The sequence below is a fragment of the Oryzias melastigma genome, linkage group LG15, assembly GCF_002922805.2.
Source record: "Oryzias melastigma strain HK-1 linkage group LG15, ASM292280v2, whole genome shotgun sequence".
NCBI classification, from domain to species: domain Eukaryota; kingdom Metazoa; phylum Chordata; class Actinopteri; order Beloniformes; family Adrianichthyidae; genus Oryzias; species Oryzias melastigma.
Genome location: NC_050526.1, coordinates 25929708 through 25943379, shown reverse-complemented (window position 1 = coordinate 25943379; position 13672 = coordinate 25929708). Strand labels below are relative to the sequence as shown.

The window sequence follows — 13672 nt, the reverse complement described above, 5'->3', positions numbered from 1 at the left end:
ACTTAGCCAAAGAACAAGTAGGAGAAGCCCTGCCCTCCTGGTCCAGTGTGAACACCACGCATGTTCAAAAATATGCTTTACATATCCAGTGTGAATGTAGCATGCAGCATACTACATCGAATAATTGACAGAAAATGTACATTTTTTTGACTAAATTTGTTTTAACCCTCAAACATAAAAAATATATTTTTTGTATGAGATATAGATAGTATCATTTAAGATACATTTGTAATTTGACAGTGTTAGTTTAGTTTCAAAAATATTGACATGCGTGTTCAGAAAAAAGCACTGTATGTTTCCTCTGTCTCAAATATGATCCAGATATTTTAACATGATAGTATAGTATTAAAAAAAATTAACTGTTAGCACATTTTTTATTCTTTCAATACAGAAAGTAGTCATTTAAAAAACTGAATCATAATAGATGAGTGATTCTCACTGTAAAGTTAAGAAAATTAGCAAAAAAATTAGCATAAGTTGTATGGAGGCAGCCATTTTGAAATGAGCAGGAAAAGGGCTTCTACTGCCCCTAGTGGAATGATGATGAACTACAGGGTAGAAAACATGGACTTAGTTGTACACTATGGGTTAAGATAATTCTAATAAGATATGGGTCTCAGAAATGCATGCATTAAATATGCTATGAATTTCCACATAGAGCTAACAAATGTTTTATTCTCTGTAGACTCTACCGCCACACTCGCCCATTCCCTCGGGAGGTTCCTGCCTTCCTTCCTCTCAAGTGGGACCTTATGCCTTTCGCCTGCCTGACTCCATCCGCCAGAAGATCTGCACCAGTTTGGATGCTCCAAGTGCTCGAGGGTGTGACTGGAGGCTACTAGCTCGCAGTCTGGGATTTGACAGGTTTGATTATTTTAAAAAAATGAGAAAATCAAGACTTTAGACTGTAAATCTAAGATAATCCCACAACAATGTGACCCTTTTGTTCTTGTTCTCAGGTATTTGAACTACTTTGCCACAAAACCCAGCCCCACAGGTGTTCTGCTGGACTTATGGGAAGCATGTCACCAAGGTGACGCGGACCTGGTCTCTTTAGCGACCGCGCTGGAGGAGATGGGCAAAAGTGAAGTGCTAGTTGTCATGACAACAGATGGGGACTGTTGATTGGTCAAGAATCAAAGTAATGAGCAAAGACGTGTTTTTTAACAGCGGTGTGATGAAAGTAAGAACACCTGCCTATGAATATGCACACATGGCTTCTCATACAATGTATTACCTCTACCCCCTCATCTGACCCATTCTCAGCCATCACAAATACATTTCAATCCATTCCATTCTGGGACACCCACCTGCCAACCTGCTTCTCCAAAACAACGTTGCATTTCCTGTGCAATTTCTCTGAAAAAGTGTCATTGCAAACTAAAAATGTCAGAATTCTTGTCAACTAAGACCAATTCTTTGGATCAAATACAGCACACAATGCTGGGATTATTAACATTTCTGCGGTTTAAGCTCATCTCACCTCATGGCAGGGGCTTTTGTTTTCTAAAAGACCGTTGTGGGCATACGGTGAATGGTAGCAGACTTGCACTGCCTGCAGGTCCTCTCAAAAGTCCACACACAGAATACACACACAGACAAAGCAGTTATTAAACACCTCTGAAAAACACAAGCAAGGATTTCTCATCTAATTGCTTTGTGGAAGGATCGAACCCTCAAGGTTTGAGTCATATTGCTTTTGGGCTGAAGAAAAGCTGTCTCTTTTTTTCTGGAAGGAGATTGAATTGCAAAGTTTGTTTCCGAATTGGCAGATGACTTGACTGACTTTCTATTGTACCAACAAATGCCTCAAAGCCTTGGCATATCATCCCGCCTCGTGGGGGGACTTTCCTTTTTCCTCCAACACTCGGCCACTCTGTCGCCTGCTGAGAAGACGCTGCATCACCCCTTAAAAGTTTCCTTTAGGGAACGCTTTTTAATTTATTATCCATATTTGTGGATTTTTTTTTTTTTTCCTGTTTTATCATTTGCCCTGGATTAGACCGCCACCGAGCTTCTGTGTTATTTTTGATCCAAGTAGAGCAGACCAAATGGGAAAGTTAGCTGATTCTCTGTTGTGAATAACAAATTATGTTTGTTTCGAAATTATTAATCCGTGCAAAAATGTGAAAATAAATAAATAAATAACCTGAAACATAAATTAGAGAAGATCCTAGTGGATTTATAAAACAAACCTTCAAATTAAAGTTTTTTTTACTTTCTTTTCTTCTCTTAAAAGGTGATTTTTTAAATAATTAAATTAGACTGAAGTTAAATCAATTTGGCGCCAAGGGACCATCAGCTGAAGTTTACCTCAAAACAAACAGAATTATAGAGATGCTTTTTCACTAAATATGCAACCTTTGTTAATCTATTGCCTAAGCTGCCTGCTTTGTGATTACAGTCCTCATAGTGTTTGCATAATCAATAACATTCTGTCAATGTTTTGATGGTAATTGAGATAATATGTGCAACCCCCCATCATGTTGGTTCTCCTCAAGAAAAAAGTGTTGATTTCTTTAGGACGACAAAACCAAAACAGCATCAGTATCATCAGTATCCCTCCTCTTCAGCAGTGAGTCATGCTTTGCGTGAATGAACGCTCGTGTGAGTGAATGGTTCTGTGTGGGCAGGTGGCTGTGCACGTACGCGTGCACACATTTTTACGATCTGTCATTTCTCTTTGTAAGTGCTATGCAAGTACAAAAGAAAAGCATTTCCACATCCTTTGTTTCCTGAGAGAGTACTTCTATTTTTTCAGATCAGGGCATTGACAGGGTTTTTGTTTGTTTGTTTGTTTGTTTCTGTCTGTTAGAAATGGTTTAACATTCTTGAAAATGTTAGTCTGCGTAAATTCTCCATCTGGAATGGAAGAGATAGATCACAGACCAAGGAAGCTATAAGTGTGGACAACAAAAACAAAGTGATGCAATGGCTGCAGCCCGAGCCGTGACTAATGTTGTGGATTCATGCCCTGCAGGTCTTTGCCATGAATATGTACCCGAACACAACCCGTTCAGTTCCTCGGATCCCCTCAAAGTGCAGGACATTCCTCTTTTTCTCAGTTTTGGTCGCAGAGACTGATGTCTGTGGACTACAGTGTTCTGTTCATCCAGATTTCTCGAGGGTCTGCTGGATCTTTGGCCATATTGCTGGAGAGTTTACTTGGAGCCGTACTGGATGTGAACGGGCTCCCCTCAAAGAGATAAACTCAGCCTTTTGTCCGTAAAAGTCCAACGTTTTTACAGAAAACAAAATAAATTCTGTTACATTATTTTGTCTCTGTGAAGAACCAATTGTAAATAAATGTCTAGCCTTCTTACCTGTAACTAAATATAATTTTTATGCAATAAATTATATTTCTTAGTTTAACAGCAATGTTTGTCTTTTTGTCTCCCTTTTTTTTTTTTTTTTTTATTTTACTTACTGTTGCAAGTGTTGAGTAAAAATGCATTTGAATGCTTCTCTGAAGCTTGGCACTCAAGCTGAATAACAAAATTACTGTTAAATGACACTTGGTTTGTCAATTACACCCCATTTTAAACGGAAACTGCAGCACAGCTGAAAATGTGCCTTTTAGCTTCACACCTCACTGAGAAATTCCCCTGAGGTCCATTTAGCTTTGAAAGCTTTTAACTTGTAGGCTGACAGGTGCTCACATTAACCAGTTCCTGGAAATGATAAAAGTGGCCTTTAACTTTGGCATTTATGTATAGTTTTAACCTTTTTGTTTTTTGGATTTTTTTTTTTTTACAACCAAAGGGTGTGTGAGAAATTGTCATTTCTTACAGTGTTCTTTAACAACTGTTCTGGATTATGGTTGTAGCAACAGGAAATACCTAATTCTTCCATTAAATGCATTATTAATGGAGAACTGCTTTGGTGCCTTTCTCCAAACGGGTTAATTGAACCTTTTATAATCTATAAATTAAAAATGTAACACCTGACTTCATTTTAACCCAACAGTTCTCCCACTTCAGCAGGATTTGATCAACTTTAATTAATAAAAAGTTAACTAAACAGAGAAGCATCTGTATGCTTGTTGATTTTCTAAGTATATTTACAAAAGAACAAAAATATTTAATATGAATGCATCTTTTTCAAAGCTACACACACACACACATATATATATTTAATATTTAATTTTAATAAAGATGAAACTTGGTCTGATTGTGTCTTCTAACCATTTTTAAAATGATTATTTTTAAGTTTAACATTAAGCCATTAGTTGATACGCTTTATTATAGCGCCCCCTCCTGGCAAACTTGGGGTATTTTGATTTGGAATACCATTTGACCTGAACATAAACATATTTTATTTTTAAGATATATATATGCTTGTGTTCTATAACACTAAAATAAAGTTTGGTGTTTTTTAATACATTGATATTTTTAATATGAAGTGCCAGATTTAAGGTTGAATATGACACTTTTTAAATATGGTATTACAAACTACTCATTATCTATATTTAAATGATATGTTATAAGTTCGTTTGGTTTATAACCTGTTCCCTTTATAATATTAGTTTCATGTAAGTAAACACAGATTGACAGGAAATAGATTCGGTTTTGCATTAACTTCCGACAGATTTGTTTTCAAAACAAGAGCAAACTTTTTTTATTTTACTATTTTTGGGGGGAGCTAGTTAACTTTAATCATATTTTAACTATTATTCAGGAGCACAAATTGCTTTAAAAAGTCTTAAATACACTATATTGTAAATATGCACGTATATTTACTTTTGGGGGGTTTCGTTACAATCCTACAGCTTTTATTTTGAAGGGTCATTGTCAGTGTTGACTTCCATGGATCCCCGCTTCCGCCGGTCAGCTGACCAGAAACCGAGTTTACGCCGGAATGCTTGTTGTGCTTGGAATGAAGTTCAGCAAACCATAAAGGAAACAGCAGCGAGACTTCCCAGACAGGCACAGTACGGATATATATATATACATTTTATCACTCTTTGCTTATACGTAATAACAGTTTTATTTTTCTTAAAAGAAAAGTTTTGATAATTTACCGAAATGTTGGAAAATATTTGACGGGAAATGGTGGCCTAACTGTGAGGGTAGGAAGAGTTGTAAGGGCTGAAACATTACAGGGTTTGTATCTCCGTTCATTAGAGTGATCGGTGAATTCGCTTAAATCTGTCTATTGTTCTTTCTTTCCAATCTCGGTAAGGATCACGTGAACAATAGTTCCTCTTTACTGGTTTTTAATGTGCAAAGTCAGCTTTGTTTTTTCTTTTTTCCAACAAGTCAACTCCTTTTCTCTGGGTTTGTCAGCAGATCTCAGAGGAATGTAACAGAGTTTGTTAAGTTATTAGTTTTAAGTGACTGTTTGAAGTGGGAACCACGTGACAACACACACGGGATGTGAGAAGAAGCTGGTTTATGTGATTAAAAGTCTGAGTTTAAATGAATTGATGGATCTTCAGTTGCTCCTTAAAATGTCATATATAACAATGTTATATAGCTGTTCCTGCTTCTTATATTTCGTTTTAGTCATGATAAATTCAATTAATATTGTTGTATATTTATATTCCAGTCGTGAAGGGAAATTATGAATTATTTTATTAATTATATGTAACTTTTTTTTTGTTTTTTAATCCAGCTTCCTTTACTTTAAATCCCAGGATTCCTCCCTACTGGCTGCAGAATGAAGACAACCTCACAGAAAAACAAAAAGTGTCTTTTTCCTTGTGTTTACATGCAGAAGTAAAAGTAAGTTATCTTAATTTGATTTTTTCCCATTTTTTCCTGTAATGTTTCACTTGTCATAATCTATTTTACTTTTTTCTTTTTTTTTTCCCTACTTTTACTCTGAAAGTGTCGTACGACGGAGTATTAGGGCCACCCATTCCTGTGAAAATGGGTGACACAGAACCCGTGCAGGCGAGTCTCAACTCGTCTTACCGTCCGACTTTATTTGACGATCAAATCACGACGGATGAGGAGGATAGCGAGGACCACAGCCCGTCTGAGTCTCTGCTCCCCAAACCGTCTCCGTCCGCTCTGGTGGTGCGCTTCACTCCAGAGGACTCCTATAATCTGGTCTACGTCCTCTTTTTTTTAATGGGCATCGGCTCCCTGCTGCCCTGGAACTTCTTCATCACAGCCAAAGACTACTGGATCTACAAACTGAGCAACAGCAGCAGTTACAGCAAAGAGGGGGAGCATCGTTCTGACATAAGTGTGAGGAAAAATTCATTAAACATAAATAACATATAACATATGCATAAACATTAATATCTATATTTGTTATTTTTTTTTACTAAAAAATATGATGTTGCACCTTTTTCAATCATGAAAAATATTTTAATTTCTGAATGAGAACAGGACTCAAGATCTTTAATAAAAATATCTCCTTTTGTCAGGACTATTTTGAAAGCTACCTGTCCATCGCTTCCACAGTGCCGTCCGTGTTGTGCTTAATACTCAACTACATCCTGGTGAACAGGTAGAATATGCAAACAAACGCACAACAACTTGCAAGTGAACACCCTTAAAGACCCACTCTGTGTTTGTCATTTTCCAGGCTGTCCCCAAAATTACGAGTCCTGTCTTCTCTGTGGGTGATCTTCTTGGTGTTTGTGGTGACCACAGTGCTGGTAAAGGTGGACGTGTCCAACTGCCAGACAGAGTTCTTTGTCGGGACACTCGTCAGCGTGGCGGTCGTCAGTGGCGCCTCCAACATTTTCTCTGGGAGCATGTTTGGCCTCAGTGGCTATTTCCCCATGAGGATCTCCCAGGCTCTTGTATCAGGTATTTTTCTCATAAATTAATTTTTCTTTCATTTGAAAGTTTTTATTATTTTTTAAAGGGTGCCAGAACACAGGTTTTAAAATGTCACCTTTCTACAAAGTATCAATTATTACTTTTTTAGCTCTTATTTTTTCTAAATGAATGACACCAAGTGGAATGCACAACTGCATTTAACACTAGAGAAACAAATTTGGCTACTTTTTTTTAATCACCATGAATACATAATGTATGATTTTTTTCAAAAATGTGTTTTTGTTCTAATTTTTTAGGTTCTTTGTTCTATTTTTAGGAACTACAAACAGACTGGGCACTAGCCTCATCTGTTCATGAAAACTTTAGGATGACCTGCAGTCAAAAGTTGAAAAGCCACAATGTGTCCGTGTCATAGAGATGTTTTGTTCTTCTTCTTACTTTATCCACAAATATTACAGAGCTAAATGTTGAGAGTTGTGGTGATAAGAAAAAAAATTGCATGAGTTTGCCTTGATGTAAATCTGCAGAGGCAGGCAGGGATCCTCAATAAAGTGCACAAAAACATCCCAGACAAACAATAGCAAATTTTCTTTAACTCCCCATAAATAATCCCCAAAACATCACACATACTCATTATTGTTAAAACAAACCCCACAGAAATTCCTAATATCATTTATGTTTTAGTGAACCAACATGTTCGGGTATTACAAATTGTAGGCGCTTCCTTATCTTCTCACTTTGCGACTATAACAGTTGAAGTCCTAAAAGTTAGGAAGAAATTATATCAAATAGTTAGAAAATAAATAACTTGAAAAACAAAACATTATATTAAACACATATTTAATAAAATATATATTGAAAAACAAAGTTAGGTTATATCAAAAAATGTTAATAACTTATCTTGAAAAATTATTTAAAAAAAACATACAAAAAAGTTACAACAAAAGGTTCTCAAAAGGCAAATAAAAAAAAATTAATGAAAATCTTTAAAAAATATCTCAAAAATGAAGAAAAAAAAACATTGGAAAAACAAAAAATCATCTAGAAAACATTTTTAAAGTTATATCTATAATGAGGATGTAAAGATTCTTCAGGAATCTGTAAAAAAAATGATTCAAACTCCTCAACATGTTCATTGATGCAGAAAATTTTAAAAATCGATTTGACAGCTTCCCATGCAGGCGCACCTGTGTGTAGGTGCTTACACACCGGCTGTGCAATCAAACGGACACTTTCAACACACCGAGCGCGCGCTGAATGTTCAACCCGATTCAAGGTGCTTACACACCAGCCGCGTGTGGTGCGTTCAAGAACGCGCTCTACGCGTGTTTATAAACATGCTCTCAGCAGGTGGTATTCCATGCGCGCCCACATAGGTTTCGGTATGAAAAACTTGTGAAAAATTTTATTTTTTTTATTTAATTAAAAACAATGTGCTTCATAAATCTAATTTATTTGTTTATATTTGTATTTATATATTTTATTTCTGGACACTGTTTATTGCTATTTCCCAAAATTAACAAACAAGACAAAAGGCATAATTAACTTTCAAATCCCATCGTAAAACTATTCTTTGGCTCTCTGGGGTTAAAATTTCCTAAAATTGTATTATTTTAACTGAAAACTTTTGATTGTATGGAGTCTTATGAAATTAAACGGTTTCTCAGCTTTTTCTAAAAGGCTAAACTTTCAAATTAAAAGCCTGTGTGCTGATTCTACAGCATATAAGCTGAGGTTTCGTGTTACTGCTTTGGCTTTAGGTCAAGCGATGGGCGGCACGCTGAGCTCACTGGCATCAATAGTGAACCTCGCCGCGGTCCAGGACGTGACAACCAGCGCCCTGTTTTATTTCCTCACCGCCGACGTCTTCATCCTGCTCTGCATCTTCTCGTATCTGCTTTTGCCCAAGCTTGCATATTCAAAGTGAGTGAAAACAGGAAATTTCTCTGTTTGTTTTCATGTAATCACTTCATCAAAATCATTTCATGTTTTCGCTTCTTAAAAAATGCTTTAGTGCTTCTGGGATGACCAGAACATTCGGTTTCTGATGTCGAGTAACCTTCTTCTTCTAGACACTACATAGGAGCTGGTCCAGGAGGGATAACTGAGGGGGGCGGAGCTGCAAACGTTGTCCCACCTCTGCAGCCAATCATCAAAAAGGCGTGGGTGCTTGGGCTGAGTGTCTTTTACGTCTTCTTCATCTCCATCTCGGTGTTCCCTGCCGTTTCATCTGGGATCCAGTCGGTCAACGTGGACAGCGGCAGCCCCTGGACCACCACATACTTCGTTCCCATCACCAGTTTCTTCCTGTACAACTTTGCAGACTTCTGCGGCAGACAGGCCACCATGTGGGTGCAGGTTCCCGGTCCCACCAGTCGCTTCCTGCCTGCTCTGGTTCTGTGCCGTTCCGTCATGGTGCCGCTCCTCATGTTTTGTAACTTCCAGCCTCGGGACCACCTCCATACAGTTCTGTTTGCACGCGATGTGTACCCCGTTGTTTTTAATTGCCTCCTAGGGCTCTCCAATGGGTATCTAGGAACTCTGCCGATGATCTATGGTCCAAAGGTGGTTCCCCGCGAGCTGGCAGAGGCCACTGGGGTGGTCATGTCCTTTTTTCTGACTCTGGGATTGGCTGTTGGATCTGCATTCTCTGTTCTTATCGTGCATTTTATCTGATCTGCCTTTTGGACTATAAGCTGAGACTGTACAGAGTGCAGTACGATTAAGTTCCTCTTGGAAGGTGGTCCAAGCTGGTTTATCTACAGCGGTTTGTTGAAGACAAATCAGGAACCAGAAGTTGGAGATGAACTCTGGATTGAAATTCTGAGCCTGTACTTTTAGAAAGTCTAAATTAATGTTTTAATAATTGACTGTATCTCAGAACTGGACCGAGTGAGTGTGACGTCAGGCATAGAAAATAGTTTACTTCCAGTTCCAACCAAAAGAAGTCAATTCAGTTGCCATGTTTTAGTGATAGGGATGATGTCAGTAAGAATGTCTGAGTTGTCTGATGTCTAAGTCAATGTTTCCATGGCAACAACTCTTTCCAATCAAGAGTGAGCTTATTGGAAGTCCACATCCCTACCACTTAAAAGCGTGCTACATGCATTCTGTGAAATGCATTGAACATGAGACCACATACTTCTGAGGCATCTGGTCAGTTTGTAACTTGAATAACATGCACCAAAGAAAAAAAATATGGAGAAACAAGATTATCATGGGCAGCTTCATTCAACACAACTACAAACGAAAGACTACACAGAGCACAAAACCACAGCAAACTACAAAGTGCAACACAGACTACATATCAAATGGAGGAGTGCCAAGCTGCAGTGGAGACGGGTTGAGTGAATCCCCCTTCTAGTGGGCTGGAGGTCCATACCGTGCCTCGTCATGGTCCAATAAGAGCCACACCTTTTCAGCACCACACCTGTTAACGCTCAGACGCAAAAACTTAAAAAAAAAAAGCCCTAACAGAAAAAAAAAAAAAAAAAACGTATTCTGATAAATGAGCAAAAGCTTTTTCCCCTGAAGTCTGAGATTTCAGGTATTTTCTGTTCTGAATCCCAGACAGGTCACTCAGTCCAGGTTTCATACTGTTAATGGTTTTGTTTTACAGGTCCTGATGTTTCAAGTCTTTCTTATGGAAATGAAGTGCCAAAGTTTGACTATTTAGAACACAGTTTACAAAATAAACTTAAGCTACTTTCTCATTTTTTTAAACCAAGAACTCAATTTAAACAATAGACCAGTCTTTTCACAAGACAAGTTTTATTGTACTTTTGAGTTATCAGAGAATGTTAAACTTTCATTGTTTACAAATTAACCAACAGTTTAAGCCGGAACTCCGAAGCAGACATTTGAATCTCGAGATCCTTGCTTTATGGACACAAATTTACAAAAAAAATAAAATAAAACCACCAGGAAGAGTGCAAAAAAAGGGAGGTCACAGCAAAAATCAAAATAAGAATCTGTTAAGAATCACACATACGATTGAGAGTTATTCCAATCAGTACACTGCTTAGATTGTTACATCATCTGAGAAGAAAGTCCATCTGGTTTTTCGGGGTGTGATCACTGCAAGCATGTGATTCTGGTAAAAACATCTGGAACAAAAGTCTGTTCACTAAAGCAATACAAAAAACAAAAGAAGACTGCATATTCCCACCCTGAACTTCATTTTACTGAGGCAGACCACAGCTTAGGCCTACAGATGTAACTACTCCCCCTTCCAACCCCCCCCACAATGATAAAAACAAAGTCCAGTCCCTTTCCACAATCACATTCAGAGTTTTAAATTTAATTCAAACATTGCTGCAGTTATTCGAGCCGATTGAACAGATTAGAAGGAAGAAGCAGCACTACAGCAGTTCTTCAGTTCCCTACAGGTTGGGTGGTTTCTATACCCACACATGGCGTTTGCAGTGAGCCACAGTCTGAAAGAAAAAAATAAAATCACGTTAACTTTATATTCCTGAAAAAACTTATGGAAACATTAGTTATTAATAGGATTCTCACATTGCACATATTTGCAGTTTCCATGTTCTTGCACCAGAACCCAGGTCCCCAGGTACATTGTTCTCTTCCCAGCAACTTCCGTTTAGCTTCAGCACAAGCTCCCACTTTCTGTAAGGCAGCAAAAATCAGAGCTGTGGGTCCAATTACTTCCAGAGCTTCACTTTCAACTGTAAAAATCAGGATTTAACTCTGCTAATGACATAAAATGAATCAAACATGCACTCTTACCGTGCACACAAAGTCTGGGTCAAGCATCTGGAGCAGGAGCTGGACTAGAACTGGTTCGTACTGTTCAATCAACTGGTCACACTGTTGGCAGAGGGGGGAGTGTTAAAGCAAGGCTTGAGTAAAAGAAGAAAAAAAAAATAAGGTAGTTTTAAAATGAATGCAGGTTCCACCCACCTCAGTTTTGTAGGAGTCTGGCAAAAAGCTGCAGACCTTCTTCACAGCCTCTTCAATCTCGGCCTCTGTCGCGTTCTTCTCCAGGATTCCATCGATGTAACTCACGGCCATTTTGCACACCTCGCAGTAGCCGCCAGCCTTGAAGCGGGGCCGGTCCAGGGCAACTGGAAACCAGTCTCGGTGTTAAAACCCAGAGTTCTTTTTTTTTCCCCCCATTCAAACTTTAAAGTTTCATTCCTATCATCTTCTGATCCATTTTCAAAGCATTCCTGATGGTCTTTTAACTGCATTTATAATGATTAAAAAAAAAAAAAAAAAAAAAAAAAAGTTTTCTAAAGCCTTTCCACAGAGCAGCAGAAGTTCATTAGAAATTTGACTCCAAGTTATGGATAGGATTATTGGTTCAGAGCAGCACCTCTCTTTCACCCTTAACCTATGTGCCATCATAGGCATGTTTACATTGGAAGTGGGGTCATCTGGACCCACAAGACAGCGCTCTGCAAATGTTTTTTTCACCTGCTCCTCATTTACAACAATTTGAATAAAGAAATCCTCAAAAATACAGTTTAAGGCTCAATTTTCTTTAAATATGCCTCACTTTATAACGCCAAAAATATTATTTCAAATGTGAAATGGAGTATATAATAGGATCTTTTGACATGGATTTTGCAGACAGCCTTGTACATCTATATACGTGTAAATTTCCTGTTGCTCTCCATGCTGAAGTATCCAGAAGGGCTTCTTACCCACGTAAGCGCGGCTGGGATCGTTGCACAGGCCCAACATTGTGCAGACAGTCTTGGGGTCGACCTCCTGCACCAGCAGCTCGATGATGGCCTGTCCGTATGTCTCGATCAAGTCTTTGCACTGAGCGGTGAGGGACGAGGGCACAAGGTAACAGACCTTCTGCACTGCCTGGACTACCTCCTCCTGGAGAGACAAGTCAGCACCAAGGTCAGCTACAACTGTAGCTTTGTTATCAATTTTAATGTCATTTTATAAAAACTCCACCTCTGTGGTCTGATCCGTCAGCATGGACTCGACCTGCTTCATCACAAATTCACAGATGGCGCACTGTGGAGACTCCTTCACACGAACTATGCCCTGAAGAACAAGCCCGGAGCAACAGTTAGGATCTGATGCTCAAATTTATAAGCATTTATATATATATTTGTTGTACCTTTGCTGGGGCAGACTCCACCTTCGTAGCAGGGAAAAGCTTAAGTGCGGGGATGCTTTTAGCAGCAGGGACAGTTTTTGCAGCCTGAAGGGTCATCATGGGGACAGACTTCTTCTCCTCAGAACAGAACCCAGCCATGGAACAAATCTGTTTGGGTTGCTAAAAGCAGAATAAAAAAAAGTTAAAGTATATCAGGATCTCTAGTGAAGCTTCACAGGAGTTCCTCCAGAAGCGGTGTTAGAAAGTTTCTTCTGCATGCTAGTTCACAGCAGCACCCATGCACACAAATTCAAAAGAGCATCAAACCAAAACGTGGCAAAAATGTTTGACTGCAAAGCTAACTGAGGCATCCTTCACCCACCACACTTTAGAGACTCAATGAACCTCTGAACTCATGTGAATAAAAAAAAAAACAAAAAAAAAACCAGAGTGCATTAGAGGTAAAGAAATCCAACATATTCTGTTCTTACAAGTCAGTGATGATAAATAAAACAGTGTTGAGTGCAAAAGAAAACTTTACTAGTGACCACATCTCTACCCTCATGCATCAGATGTGCTGCATTTTGGAAAAAGAAGGAGGCGGAACTAAAGGTTAAAAAGCTACAGACTGAACACGGAGCTGCCTACCTGTTCCTGAAGAGCAGCAGAAAATAAGAGAGAAAGTACAGAATTAAAAAAAAAATACTTAACATGAAAGATTAAGAAACAAAACAAAAAATTACAAGTTAAATGAAATTAGCATAAGAATACAACCAGAAAGCTAAATATTCATCATCAGGCCAAATTACCTTTAAATAAATGTTTCTAAAATAAATGTTTTCCAGAGAAAGTTTAA

General features: G+C 38.3%; 3 protein-coding genes across 7 annotated transcripts in view; 2 read left to right on the top strand and 1 right to left on the bottom strand.

Annotated features, from left to right (window-relative positions):
- Nucleotides 1-3274, top strand: part of unc5b (unc-5 netrin receptor B) — a 57269-nt gene extending 53995 nt beyond the window's left edge. For all 3 annotated transcript variants that reach the window (XM_036215518.1, XM_024297444.2, XM_024297443.1), the window contains 2 exons: nt 686-864; nt 960-3274. In XM_036215518.1, the coding sequence (XP_036071411.1) occupies nt 686-864; nt 960-1125 (345 nt within the window). In that variant the 3' untranslated portion in view covers nt 1126-3274. The remainder of the gene's footprint in view (nt 1-685; nt 865-959) is intronic.
- A 1336-nt stretch (nt 3275-4610) lies between these two features.
- Nucleotides 4611-10881, top strand: slc29a3 (solute carrier family 29 member 3). 2 transcript variants are annotated; one of them, XM_024297449.2, is made up of 7 exons: nt 4611-4930; nt 5636-5723; nt 5830-6194; nt 6377-6459; nt 6538-6764; nt 8498-8660; nt 8810-10881. In XM_024297449.2, coding segments are annotated over exons 2-7 (1443 nt in total). In that variant the 5' UTR covers nt 4611-4930; nt 5636-5722; the 3' UTR covers nt 9414-10881. The 2 variants fall into 2 exon arrangements, with proteins under 2 accessions (XP_024153217.1, XP_024153216.1); XM_024297448.2 differs by having other exon boundaries at nt 5614-5723.
- LOC112161908 (prosaposin) overlaps nt 10492-13672 on the bottom strand; it is a 7578-nt gene continuing 4397 nt past the window's right edge. Inside the window, exons 8-15 of one of the 2 annotated variants that reach the window (XM_024297446.2) lie at nt 13465-13470; nt 12838-12996; nt 12669-12761; nt 12404-12587; nt 11658-11821; nt 11484-11564; nt 11256-11363; nt 10492-11173 (exon numbers count right to left, since the gene is read on the bottom strand). In XM_024297446.2, the coding sequence (XP_024153214.1) occupies nt 11138-11173; nt 11256-11363; nt 11484-11564; nt 11658-11821; nt 12404-12587; nt 12669-12761; nt 12838-12996; nt 13465-13470 (831 nt within the window). In that variant the 3' untranslated portion in view covers nt 10492-11137. The remainder of the gene's footprint in view (nt 11174-11255; nt 11364-11483; nt 11565-11657; nt 11822-12403; nt 12588-12668; nt 12762-12837; nt 12997-13464; nt 13471-13672) is intronic. The other variant, XM_024297447.2, reaches the window with a different exon arrangement.

Coding starts and splice junctions, on each gene's coding strand:
- slc29a3 (XM_024297449.2), top strand. Junction 6,195..6,376: donor AGCATCGTTCTGACATAAGT/GTGAGGAAAAAT, acceptor TCCTTTTGTCAG/GACTATTTTGAAAGCTACCT. Junction 8,661..8,809: donor CCCAAGCTTGCATATTCAAA/GTGAGTGAAAAC, acceptor TTCTTCTTCTAG/ACACTACATAGGAGCTGGTC.